The sequence below is a fragment of the Oreochromis niloticus genome, linkage group LG3 (genome assembly GCF_001858045.2).
Source record: "Oreochromis niloticus isolate F11D_XX linkage group LG3, O_niloticus_UMD_NMBU, whole genome shotgun sequence".
NCBI classification, from domain to species: Eukaryota; Metazoa; Chordata; class Actinopteri; order Cichliformes; family Cichlidae; genus Oreochromis; species Oreochromis niloticus.
The window spans coordinates 32696150-32709483 of NC_031967.2; the positions used below are offsets into that span (position 1 = coordinate 32696150).

The following is a 13334-nucleotide window of genomic DNA, read 5'->3' on the forward strand; positions in this document are numbered from 1 at the left end:
GATGTGTTTTGAGTAACATTTTATTCCCCAGTAAGTAAAAAAAAAACCAAAAGGAAAAACCCAAAACAAAACAATGAAAATGTAACACAGTTGAGAGATGAAATAAGAGATGTTGAGTCATGTAAAACAAACTGCATAAAGCTGATGCGTCTTCGCTCCTTTTTGGTATGTTTAATTCACTTTGTGGCTTTTAACCGGAAAGAAATAAGACATAAATGTGTCAGAAAGTTCTGCTGCCTTTCATGACAAACATGCAAAGTTTCTGATACAACACAAGCTGTTTGTTTGGCTGTATCTGTCATTTCAGCTTTGGGCAGCGTCTTTGCTGTACTCGAGTCTGGAAAGAGGTCGTGTTGACCGCAGAGCTCTTCCAGAAGAGCTCGTCTGCCAGAAAGGCTTACGTTTCATACATCTGATCAGGACTCCTTGTGCTCTTCGAGAAGCTTTGATCACCACACACACCATGTCTTTTCATGCCAGTAATGGCTCCAGATCTCCAAACATAAAACTCTTCTTGTGATATTTTTTTTCTTTGGCGTTTTAGCTTTTATTTCCGCCACGTGCCCGGCTGCAGGTTGTCATTTTTCAGCCCGTCCTGCACTCAGATGGTTGTGGCTGATTTGACTTTGGAGGAGAGGACCTGCCTGAACCTCCTCTTCAGCTCCTGCATGTTGGGAGATTTGGGTCTGGCCAGGTGGAGTCCTCCTCTTCTCTTCTCCCCATTCCCTCCTCCCAGTGCCCGGATCACCTGCGGGACAGAAGACAGACAGACTTGCCAAAATGTAATCACATATGAGAACAAGTCAGCTTTGCTGCAATTTAAAACTGATGCCTGCTAAACTAATTCAAGTCAGTACTGGAAGAAAATTAAGTTTGAATGAATGTCTGAAATCAAATCTGGTTTATATTCCACTGAAGTAATGCTCAGATGTAGTCCATATATGATATTCTACACTGAGAGGATTCAAACAAAGGCTTAGATTATGTTAAAAAATGTCAGAAGTTCAAACAGGTGTCCTGTTTTAAGATGACATTTAAGGGCTTATGACAATAAAATTGTTGTAAATATGTTTGCAGTTAAAACGAAACAAAAAAAGGAATAAAGTCTAAAAGTCTTTATTTATTACTAATGTTTATCAGGGAAACACAAAGATATTAGGCGCTACAGAAAAGGTTTAGACTCTACTGTCAGCACACAGAGGGCTTTCACGAAAAGTGACACTTTTGTGGAGAACTGATTGGTTTGAAGGTTATATTTGCAGTTACCACGACGATATATTCCAGCAAAAAGTGGGGTAAGCCTGACGTTACCTGGCTGAATAACAATGTTCCTCCACAGTAAGTGTAGAGGAACAGCCCGTTCACCATATAAGCTTGATACAATGTTAGTATTGTGTTTTCTGCTTATTTTCACTCCCTTCAAAGGGCTATTACTGCTCAAAACACTGAAATACTTTCATGCATTCCTTATGTGACAATTGGCAGCACCCATACAGATCTCATATCCTGCACTCTGACAACCACTCTCCCAGACTGCATCGGAATTAAGTGAGTGACTTTTATCACCACTACCACTTCCTGCCTTGTCATGTAAAATCTCACAAGAGTTGTCTATATTAGGGGAAAAAAAACCTTATCCAAAAAATACACCAGTAAAACCAAACTTTAAATTTAATAAAAGCTGGAATTAAAAACCAAAACAATGACCTGAAAGACTCAAAAAGCTACAGAGAACTGCAGATTTACACAATGATTTAACAAGCCAGCGTTTGGGAATCTGCTCTCTGCAGCGCCACAAAAGGAAGCAGAAAGTCTAAACATACCCAAAATGAAACAAACTACTTGGGTAAAAATTACTCCACTAGAAAAAACAAATATACAAACCAGTCTATTATGGGCTTTTTAGTGATCCTTTCTGGGCCAAAAAGACACACAGGGTTTTTCTGTGTTTTCTGTATTTATGGACATCGAGGGGAAATGAAATCCATTTTCACAGAAAGCAGAAAGTCCCACATAGTTGGTTGGACTCAGAATACACTGATAGCTAAGTCAAATTCTAGCATTTTGGACTAACAAACATCAGCAAAAACAAAAGTCCCACCTCCTGACAGAGATGTAGGAAGGCAGCATGGACTCCTTCGTGGTTTTCTCTGGCTGAGACCTCAAAGTAAACTCCTCCTGTGAGCAGAAGTAACATTCAGATTAGGGCGACTCGTATCTATAGCACAGAAATGTAATTCATTAGATATCATGCAGTATATAGTTAAGATACATCACATACTGTATATAAAGGTTGGGCAACACTCACAGGTCTGAGAAGTTAAATCAATAAAGGGGTCAAGATTTTTATTCATGGTCATGAAATTATTTACATAAAACAAAACCTGTACTTAAGGTAAAGAAGAGGTTGGCTAAAAAGAAATAACTATAAAAAAAACTCTGAACTTAAACACAGACAGATATCGCTGTTTGTTTCTTAGTTTGTTAGCTTTTATTTACATTTATTCAACAGCATTTTGAGCCATTAGTTGTTATATTTCAGCTGTAGCTGCTGCTTGTTTTTATAGAGTTTAATTAGTCCACTTTTTTTTGCCTCATCCTGTTCATTCTTGTTTCTGTGCTCCCTTGTTTCACGATAGTTATTCACATCCTGTTCTGCTTTGTTAGTTATTTGTCTCCTGTGTCTTGTGCTTGACTAACAGCACCCTACTCTCCTGTCTCATTGTCATCGATTGTCTTCACCTGTGTTTTGTTCCACCAGTTCCTTCCACTTGTCTGATTTCCTCATGTGTATAAACAGTACAGTCCTTCCCCTTAGTTTCTGACTTAGTGTCCGTTTACCCTCGCTGTGCGTTTCTTTGCAGCCTTAGTGTGCCTTTATTTCCATTTAGGACTTTTATGCCACATTACATGACATTTATATGAAAAAATAATTTTACTCATTAGTCTCCTTCTGCTTCCTTGATATCCTCATGTGTATAAATAGTCCACTCCTTCCCCTCAGTTTTTGTATTTTTATCATCTCTGCTCTCTCAGTTTCTGTATGAACCTGGGGTGCACTTCTTTGCATTTTGAAGTCTTATCAGCCTTAATAAATGGATTGTATTTTGTTTATCCACTTGCTAAATTACATGAGTTAGTTAAAAAAAAATTTTTTTATTTATGCTACCGTTGTCTACTTCACAATTCAGTCGCAGTAGTGATATGAAATTATGTTTTTTAATGGTCTTAGTTGCACTTTCTAGACTCCACAGAGAGATAAACATATCCTATTAATTTTTTTTTAATTTGAAACTACATGAAGATTTTTAGAGGACAGATGGTGATGTTACTCCTGTGTGGCAGCTGGGGTTGAGAATTGATAAGAATTTAGTGATTCTGACTCCATTATCGATACTGCTGGGCTGTGGTTGGCATTCATTCAGCTTTAAAATAACTCTGGGTTTTTGGTTAGCTTAGCATTAGCATGCTGTCTGTGCAAATGCTTGCAAAGAGCCAAAGTTGTGTTAGGAACATAATGCAGCCATTTTTGTCCTGGATGTAGTTTGTACTTTACTATTACACTTTTCTCCTTTTGTGCAATAAAAAAAAAAAAAGTAATGTCCATATCGATGCTGTAGATGATAGACTGCACCACTATTTTCCTCCAGACCAAACTGAAAATCAGCTGATTGTAGCACAAATGCAAGCAGAACCGATAGACGTGATCAATAGGCAGACAGACTAACAATTCCAAGGAACTGTACTGGGAACCAGTTCTCAACTCGTTCCTAGTGGTAACTGCTCCACTATGCTAACCAAGAGGAAGAGTGTTTGGAACACTGCAAATCGGAGCTCTGATTTCCAGCTGTTAGTATTAGTTGTTTAAAAAATAAATCTGTTATTTTCCACTGACAATTTTACAGATTAGCATCCTATAGTCTCACATTTTTTTGTTAATGCAAGTAGGGATGGGTACCGATAATGGCACCGGTTCTGACATAAACGGTAGTAACCAGACTGAAAAGCAGCGCACATTTCGGTGCTTTATTTCGGTGCTTTTTTTTTTACTGAGATGTCATACACTTTGGATTCTAGCCAATCATTTTACCTTTCCGAGGATAGTAGGCAGGCCCATGTACGTACGTTCTTTTAGAGCAGAGTTACAGATTAAAAACGCCCAAGGCGAAGCGGTCAAAAGTCTGGCTGTACTTCACAGCAAAAGATGCAAACTCAGCAGCCTGCAACAAGTGCTTTAAGGTGATACTGTGATACTGTCATAGGAGGTAACACCTCAAATCTGATGAAACACCTGGCGACGCATAGCGTTTTTGTTTTTAAAAGCCAAGAAATGCACCGTACCTACTGCGGGTGTGGTGCCTGTTATCGGACCCGGAGTTAGCAACATCCCCCAAAAACCCGAAGAGGAGAGTCCTGGCCCCTAGCCCTGTCAGTGTAGCAGAAATGATGAGGATGATGATGGCAGCAGCAGCCGTTCTTCTCTGCGTGAGTAGCTTCATGTTGTTCGTGTGTAATTAACGTTGAGTAGGCTAACCACGTTATTACATTAATGCATGTAAGGTGAACTAGCAAACACCGTCGTAGTTACATGCGGCTGTCTTCTTGTTTGATGGCAGATACTCCCTTCACCCTGGCCAAAAAGGCTAAAATGACCAAAGAAAAAGTGGGAAACAGCTAAACATGAGAGGTTTTTGGACAAAGTTTGTGTTTTTTTTCCCCCATTGATTAAGCACTGCTTGCAGCCAAGAGTGATACCATATATGCCCTATAGCTGCAGAAAAGGCTAACATTGTTATCTTTTTACAAAAAAACAGCTAAACATGTGTTCTTCATTCTTTAAGAACACATGATACCCATCCCTAAACGATACCCATCCCTAAATGCAAGTCATTTTATTGTTCACATACACAGTCCATGATTATCATCATCGTGAACACTTAGAATCTGCTGGTCTGACTGAACTGTAGTGAAGTTCCTGGGTGATCATACAGGAGAACATCTAATACTTCCCATCTATCATGCTTTTTAAAATAACTTTCTCTTTCTGAAGGTGTTTAAACTACTTCCAGGGTAAAAAAAATTTGAATGCATCAGATCCTTCAGTGCCGAGGACACAGCCGCAGGTCATTTGGAAATCATCTTGGTCAACAGAGATTGCCTCAGTACTTTCGCCTCTTCTTATCACCACAAACATACAACTTCCTTTGTTTAATGTTAAGCAGAATTACAACCTAAAGCAGCACAGTGTGTCACACTTCGTATACACCCGATCGTGGAGTTGATCTGGATTGTGGAATGCGATGGTGGCTGTAGCTCCAGAGGTAGAGCAGGACATTTACTATTCAGAAGGTTGGTGGTTTGATTCCGGGCTGCTCCAGTCTGCATGCCAAAATATCCTTGGGCAAGATACTAACCCCAGGCTGCTCTCTGATGCACTTGCGCATAGAAAAAGCGCTTGTATGAATGAGTGAATAAGACATGTTGTATAAAGTGTTCTGGTAGAGTAAAAGGAACCAGTCCATTTACCATTTAGTACTAGGACATATTATGTGTTAAACATTTAGCCTTGTGATATATTTTATTGCTAGTAGAGGACATTTTTAACACATTAATGCCCACAAACTGAAGTAGTCAGGCTTCCTTTTTGAAGAAATATCTCTTTTGATTAGTGGGCAAAGGTTTGGTGGTACAGAAGTAGAAGAAACTCCCACCTAATGAAGCTGCTAACGTCTCGCCTTCATCTGCAGGCACTTGTCGGGCTCGGAGCAGGTCACTTTTGTTGCCAACCTGTAGCAGATTACAGATGACACAACAGATTAGATTATAGGATTGGGGTTAGTACGTGTCTGGTATTGTCTGGTCTGTCTTGGACTAAAGATCGAATGAACAGAAACAGAGACATTTAAAATAAAATAACTGAAAGAAAATCACTAGGTTGTTGCATAAATTTATGCGCACACTTTTTTTTTTTCTTCTCAGGGTGTTTCTAATGATCGTGTAACTAACCAATATAACCGGTATGTTTCCAGAGGGGTGTATACGTCTGACATGCTGGTACAGTGGCTGGATGGTTCTGTAGCTGTTGTGGTCTGTGATGGAGAAAACCAGCACATATCCATCCGCCCAGTAGATTGACCTGCAGGTCCAGTTATCATAGTGGAGGTTAGCATAATGCACTACATTTAATTCAAATTCATATTCGTGCATTTCCAGTCTTACCTGTTGATCTGCTCCTGACAGTACAGACCCTCGGCATCATCCTGCAAAACACACAGTAACATTCTGTAGTTCTGCTAACAGGTACTAGAAAGGGGGATCATATTCAAATCTAGAACTGAATTTGAAATTCTCCTTCACACAAAGTTCTGAATAATCAGGAACCATCGTATCTTGAAGAACTTGCAGTACCATGCAATCTTAGAGTAATAGAGAACTTCGCACTCTCAGACTGCAGGCTTACTTCTCATTGCTAGAGTTTCTATAAGTAGAATGGGAGGCAGTGGCTTCGTCTTTCAGTCTCCCCTACTGTGCATTTAGTTTTGCTGCAATAGATCCAGATTTCCAATCATAGACTGCTCCTTCAAGCCCCTTTTTTCAGTTTGTTTGCATGGCCTAAGTTTTGTCTGTTTGTGTTATCTATCTTTTCTCGTTTTTTCGCTTCTATATGGATACAGCCTCAAAAATATGCACTCACCCCCATTAATACTTGGTTAAAGGTGTCTCTAGCAAATTGTATGTCAACCAGACACTTTGTCAACAAATTTGTGGCATAACTCTTTCTGGATTTTTGACCAATCTTCTTGGCAGATTTCGTAGAGTTCAGTTAAATTGGTTGGTTTGATGGCACAGACGCGGCTTTTAAGCATAATCCACAAACTTGGTTTAGGTCGGGCTGCTGCAAGGCTATTCCAGAAGTTTAATGTTAGCCTGCTTTATCCATGAAAACAAATTTTGATGTGTGTTTGGAATCATTGTTCTGCTCAGAGCATGAATGTCCAAGTTTCAAATATCTAGTTGTTCATTTGTTATGGAGTTGAAGAACTTGGCGGTAGTACTCCTCTGTTGTTATTTAATTTATTTTTGTACAATGTCTCAGTACCGCTGGCAGCAAAACAGCCCCAGACCATGATGCTACCACCACCATGTTTGGCAGTTACCACAGTGTCCTTAGGTTTAAAAGCCTCACCTTTACTCTTTCGTACATTCCTTATGTCATTGTGTCCAAACAGCTCAATTTTTGTCTCGTCAATTTCTATATCATCTGATGATAAAACTTTTCTCCAGAAGGTATTTGATATTTGGGCAGCTGCAAAATTGTCCATGGCGATGTAAAACTGACTTGACCATGGACAGTGATGTTTGTGTTCTAGCAGTTCCAGTTCATGGCAGCCTCCATGGTCTCTCGATTTTTTCTGAACATCTGAACTAGTTTCCTGTCATTTGAGGATGATTGCTTGGATCTTTTTCTAGACCCTGGCAAAGTGTTGACACATCCAAATAACTTGTACAGTTGTTTGAATTGATGATCCTGGAATCTACAGTTGTTTAGAAATGGCTCCAAGAGACCTTCCCAACCTGTGCAAATTTATAAATCTTCTTCTTAGATCTTCCTTGAACTCTCCCATTGTTCTGACTGTTGCTCAGTCCAATGAGTGCTGTCAAACAAATCCTTTTTATGCTGACAAAGGGAAAGAACTAGTTGTAGTCAATCATCACTAACAACAAGTCAAAAGGCCGTTGTCTTGTCAAGTTGGTCACGTGAATGTTTGTATATATTTGAGAATGTGTGGTTCAGAGAAAGTCTACAATAAATTCAGATTTGTACACCAGTTCTTGTTGTTAAAAGTCATTAAATATGTGGTACAATCATTGCAGCCTGGAAAAAGTACAGTTCAAAGTTCATTAAAAGACCAAAGTTATAGTGACATTCTTGCATATGCTCATGATGAGTGGATTTCTGAACACAACTGTACGTGCTGCAGAATTGCATGCAACACGTCAGACCAAAAACAAAAAAATCATGCCCAACACAAACAAATATAACTATTTCACACCTGTGATGATATGATTGTTTAAAACCCATCCACAGTGATTTTCCTGTTCAGAGTGGAACAAAGTGGCCAAGCACATAGTAATTGTACTGGAAAGGTTCATTGCCATGACTAATGCCTCCTTATGGACACGTGCCAGCTGTTTCTGACTTTGAACTCAATCCATCAGGCCACCCAATTTATTTTCTTATCTGAACTCTACCTACAAATTTACCAAGCAAAGTGTGTTTCCTTTATTTGCTTTTTAAACACCAAATTTTAGAAAACACCCAATTAAAGGTTACGATAAACCCCTTAAATGCTTGACCTCGACACACACATTGAACCCTCATGCTTCTCTCACACGTCAGTTATTTCTGTCTAATCTCTAAGAGGTGGTCCAGCCTGCCAGGAGAGACCTCCTTGCCCTCTGTTATCTCCCCCCGTGTAGGAAATGAGCAGCTCTGAAGCTTGGTTTTGTAAACAGGCTGACTGTAGAGCAGGATAAGCTGTGTGGCACGTTGCACTCATTAAACTCATCATGTGTGAGGAGATTGTATTTGAAGTACTTCCTCATACTTCAATACTTTCCTAAAATGGCTTTGAGATAACTTCTTTTTCTTTTTTTTTTAAATGGGAATATTTGGGGACTTTGGGGAGTAAGAATTTTACTAAATTAGGCAATGATGCAAGAAAGAGATATCCCTTTGGAACTTTTTAACCCCACAAATTAAAGCTAGCACAGTATCAGATTTTCACTTCCAAATTATCGCGGTCAAGGAAGTTCACAACGGCATATTATTGTTATATCTACAGGATATTTTAAAAAAACAAAGGAAAAGAACAAATGTCAGTCATGTTATTGGCAAATTAATCTATAACTATGTGCACAGAGGCGGGTAATTCTAATCATAACGGTACAAAAGCTTAGAAATAAAACAACACACTTTTAGGATATAATTATATGTGCATCATCATCATCATCAGCTTTTTTCTGATTTGTTCCCCTTTGTAAATAAAACATTTGAAGAGAAGGTAGGCGGGGCTTCTGTACCTGAGATAGCCAAACAGTGGCCTCGGTAGCACGTGGAAGAACGATACACATCCACAACAGCCTGCACACCTCATAATCATAATAAGTGACAATAATTACAACCTAATCAATAACAGGTCTCAGTTAAAGCCACTGCCTTCATTTCCTGATGGTGGCTTACAGTTTCCAATTCATAATGCAAGCTAATCTCCAGGATGACGACATGGCTACGGTCCCCCGTTTACCTGCAGAGCGACACAGGGTGTATCCTGGATCTGAAGCGACACTTCCTCACCCTCCAGCGTGACCTTTCGGGAGTAGAGTGCCCCTGCAGACAGAGAGATTGAGGCAGACTGATGAACGGATCAACTTTTTTTTTCTATAACAGTGGACTTTTACAGAGGCAACTCAGTCAATGAGTACAGTCAGATGTGCAGAAACTCACCTGTGTTTGCTTCATAATCACCAATGAACCTCTTGGTCAGAAACCTAACAATCAAAGCTAAAAAGAAACAAAAAGAAAAATTAGGGATGCAAAAGAAGAATAAAAAGTAACAAGAAGAATGAGCACAGAGTTTGTAGGGCAGAATCAAAACCTCTATTACAGAAAACCCAAATGCCCTGCAGTAACCTACTGATCTATTTAACACTTTCCCCGAGTGCATAAGTTTGATTTTCAAGACTTTGGGACTGTTTTGTTTAGATATTAAAGTCTGAAGGGAGAAATGATTCACCAATACTCAGAATTTGAATCATCTTCTATTGGTAAATGATTGCCTCATCCACCTCTGGGTGTTTGGATTCTGAACACTGTTTTTCTAACTTTCACTGTCTTTTGGGAGTGGGAGTTTGGTATATCTATTTGGATACCACCCCATTCACTCCATCAAAGGAAAGGTTTATCTTTCTGTAGGCTACCAATAGATGACACCATGAATAATACATATAAAAAGGTCACTGGAGTGATTCAGTGCCTGGATTTAAAACAATAAAGGACTCACAAGAGATATAAGCAACATAATAATGGTCCACACGCCTCAAGAAATAACTTGTAGCATAATAATAACTGTTGTTCTTATTTCAGAGAAAGGCATGAAATTAAAGGACCAATACTAATCAAAAGGTTAAAACTGAAAGAAAGCTTTATTAGTTGGTGTGTGCATTGATTCTTTGCTCAGAGAAACTGGAAAAAAAAAAAGCACAGAGGTCCATCTCAGAGTCCAACATTTATGCTAACCGAGGCATGTAAAGTATAGACAGTACAATTAGAAAAAGACTGAATGAGTACAGACGGTTTGAAAGGTTTAAAAGGAGAAAGTGTCTTCTCTCTAAAAAGAATGTGGCAGCACAGCTTTGGTTTGCAAAGTTTCTTCTGAAAAACAAAAGACTTCTGAAACAAAGTCCTTTGGACAGGCGAGATCAAAGTTTAGGTGTTTGCCCGCAATGCACAGAACCACGTTTGGAGAAAGCCAAACACAGCCTATCAGCACAAACATCCCATAACAGCTGTCAAGCGCGATGATTTGCGCTTGTTTTGCAGCCACAGGATCACTGAGTCAATCATGACTCCTCTGTATACCAAAGGGTCGAATGTGAGGCCATCTGGCCCACAGCTAAAGCTTGGGCCAAATCAGGTCACGCAACAGGACCTAAACACAGCCGCAAATCTACAACAGAATGGCTGAAAAAGAAAAGAAAGCAAAGTCCAGACCTCAACCTGGCAGAAATGCTGTGATGAGACCTTAAGAGAGCTGTGCATGAACGAATCCTTGCAGAGAAGAGTCAGTCACAATTCTTCCAGTTGGAGAGATAGAGTCAACAAACAATAACTTTGTGTTATTGCTGCTAAATGCCACAAGCTATTAAATCATGCAGTCTACTTTGTTTTTCCACAGGCATGCATAAACTCCTATGAAAGTCGTTTTTCACACGACTGCATTTGTGTTAATGCATATGTGTGAGTTTTCTTCAACACCCAGTGCTGCCCTAACCATGTAAAGACTTCTTCGATTTCTACAGCATCCATGCGTTGTCTGATAAAAGGTGAAATGAACAGGCTGCACAAATCCTGGTTCCTACATTTCCCATAATGCAACCAGGTTGCGTCTTACATTACGCCTTTTGTGTCAGGTAAAATGTTTTTGTCTTTTAACACCACAACTGTGGTTCATGACACCGATGCATCATAAAAGTGCAAGTTATAAACTCAAGTTAAGGCTCTCTTGGTGATATCACAGCAGCATCATTAGGGTGCATCATGTGGGCCACAGCTACTTTGAATGTTTACTACTAACTGATGAACTGATGATTTCTGTGGGAATCTTTTAGCTCTTCCTTCGCTTTCTGCAGCCTTCTCGCTCTCATGTTCCAATCTGAGCTTTATTATAACTGTAGCTCAGTCTCTTACCTCCAGTGAGATAAATGAGCCTCTTGTCCTGAGGCTTACTCTCTGCTGCTCCCCTGGCTGATCTGTTTAGTCTGTTACTGAGAGCCAGTGCTACTCTTTCTGACGGCAGGACATCGAACGTATTCTGAGAAGCTGCCGTGTGCTTAACGATTCCTGAAATCTAAAATAAAACAATCGAACAGAAGCTGCCATTTATAGTCTTTCCTTTCCTCATGTTGGATACTTTTATTCTGAAGGGTCTCACTCAGATGGTTACATTATAGCAATAAATAGATACATTTACTTTGAAGACTATACTCAGTGCCAATATTAAGCTGTTTTGATAGGTTACTTTGAGGGGATTACTCCCCATTTTTGACTTTTCAAAATAAGAGTTTGAACTCACAACCAAGCACTACTTCCTAAAATATATTTTAAATTTTTTTTTAAAACTAATCTTACTATAAATAGATAATCATAGCTTCATTAACTGATGCAAATGAATAAATACATGGACAGTGGTATACATATTTTCTATGTTTATTTTGATTTTGCCACCTGTTAATGCCATCAACATGCCAGGCAATGCAAACGAATATTAGAGTGTGTGCCTAAATCTGGCACACGCAGATTTCGCTATATAGTGGATCCTTATGTTAATTAGTATCTCCTGCACTTTTAACAGAAACATAAAAATACATTTGCCTAAGATGCACTAAAATGTTTGCTGCTCATCAGTTGTTTTTGGCCAAAATACTTGAGTAAAGTTATCAGTGCATGGCTTTTAACTGTCAATAAATACCTTTGATTCGTAGAGTTTCTGTGAAATTATTTATATACTTCAACTACAACTTGATGTACTCATTAAGAGCCGTTAAAGTGGCCGGAAATTAGTGAAATTGATCATGTAAACAGTGGGATTTGTCGCCCCCTGGCGATCATTACCGGTATGCATTTTCAGTAGGCATTTGCAAATATTTCTACCTTAATTAATCAGGATATTTTAATTAGAACGGACCATGCAGGGTTGGTCATAGTCATCATGTTAAAATCCAAGAAATCCCAGCCACAGTTTTCCAAGATTAATTCCACACAATGCGTCAAATCAGCTTTAGTTCCCGTGCAAAACTTCCCGCATTCATTTGAATCCTAATTTCACAATTCAACCTGTATAATCCCCCCTCCATTCCTCCCCGTACCGGTTTTTCCGACGTTGCTCGCTCCCAGCACCACAATCTTCACCGTCTTGTTGGGCACGCAGTCCAGCAGGGGGTACTCCGGTATGGGGACCAGCAGAAAGTTGCCAGACCCGCTGCTGTTCATGGTTCCCGGTGCAGGGTCGCCAGTCAGCCGCATTTAGCTCCCCTCTGCCCTCAGCTCAGCTCTGCTCTCACTAGAAAAATAAAAAACAAATCCCTGGATCCAGAGAGGGGAAAAATCACTCCAGTGCGCACATAATATCTCTGTAGAGAGGACACCGGACCTCCTGAGGTAGCCTGTGGATTATTCACGCTTCTAGCAGCTTTAAACGTGTTGTGAAATTACCATAGAAAAACTATTTTATCCGAAAAAAATCCAAATTATCTTCCAAGTATCCCAGTTCCAGTTCAAAGTTTTCCTCCACTGAGTAAAAAGCTTCGTGGATCCTTTTCACTCACTTCACAAACAGGCATCCCTGCCCTCTTTTGACGCCTGAAACAAATAAAAAAGAGAAAAGGATTCCGATCCGCAGCGATTCCAGATGCCTCTGACTGAGAGCAGAAAGAGGCAGAGAGGGAGGGATGTAGACTTTGAACCGTCCCCTATAATATTCCCGTGAGACCGGTCTAAATCGAGCTCCACTTCCCGGCCTGGAATCAGACATCCTGAAACTTCTGGGAGCTGA

The 13334-nt window shown here is 39.7% G+C and overlaps 1 protein-coding gene across 1 annotated transcript; it reads right to left on the reverse strand.

Annotated features, from left to right (window-relative positions):
* Positions 1-2: 2 nt before the first annotated feature.
* rasl11a (RAS-like, family 11, member A) lies at positions 3-13334 on the reverse strand. Its single transcript, XM_005462592.4, has 8 exons — positions 12649-13334; positions 9509-9565; positions 9309-9391; positions 6220-6260; positions 6007-6136; positions 5712-5787; positions 2102-2178; positions 3-748 (listed from the first exon to the last, which is right to left on the reverse strand). The coding sequence occupies exons 1-8, from the start codon at positions 12803-12805 to the stop codon at positions 602-604; spliced, it is 768 nt and encodes a 255-aa protein (XP_005462649.1). The 5' UTR covers positions 12806-13334; the 3' UTR covers positions 3-601.

Coding starts and splice junctions, on each gene's coding strand:
- rasl11a (XM_005462592.4), bottom strand. CDS start 12,805: ATGCGGCTGACTGGCGACCCTGCACCGGGAACCATGAACAGCAGCGGG. Junction 6,261..9,308: donor CACCCTGTGTCGCTCTGCAG/GTAAACGGGGGA, acceptor TGTGTTTTGCAG/GATGATGCCGAGGGTCTGTA. Junction 749..2,101: donor TCCTACATCTCTGTCAGGAG/GTGGGACTTTTG, acceptor TCTGTCCCGCAG/GTGATCCGGGCACTGGGAGG.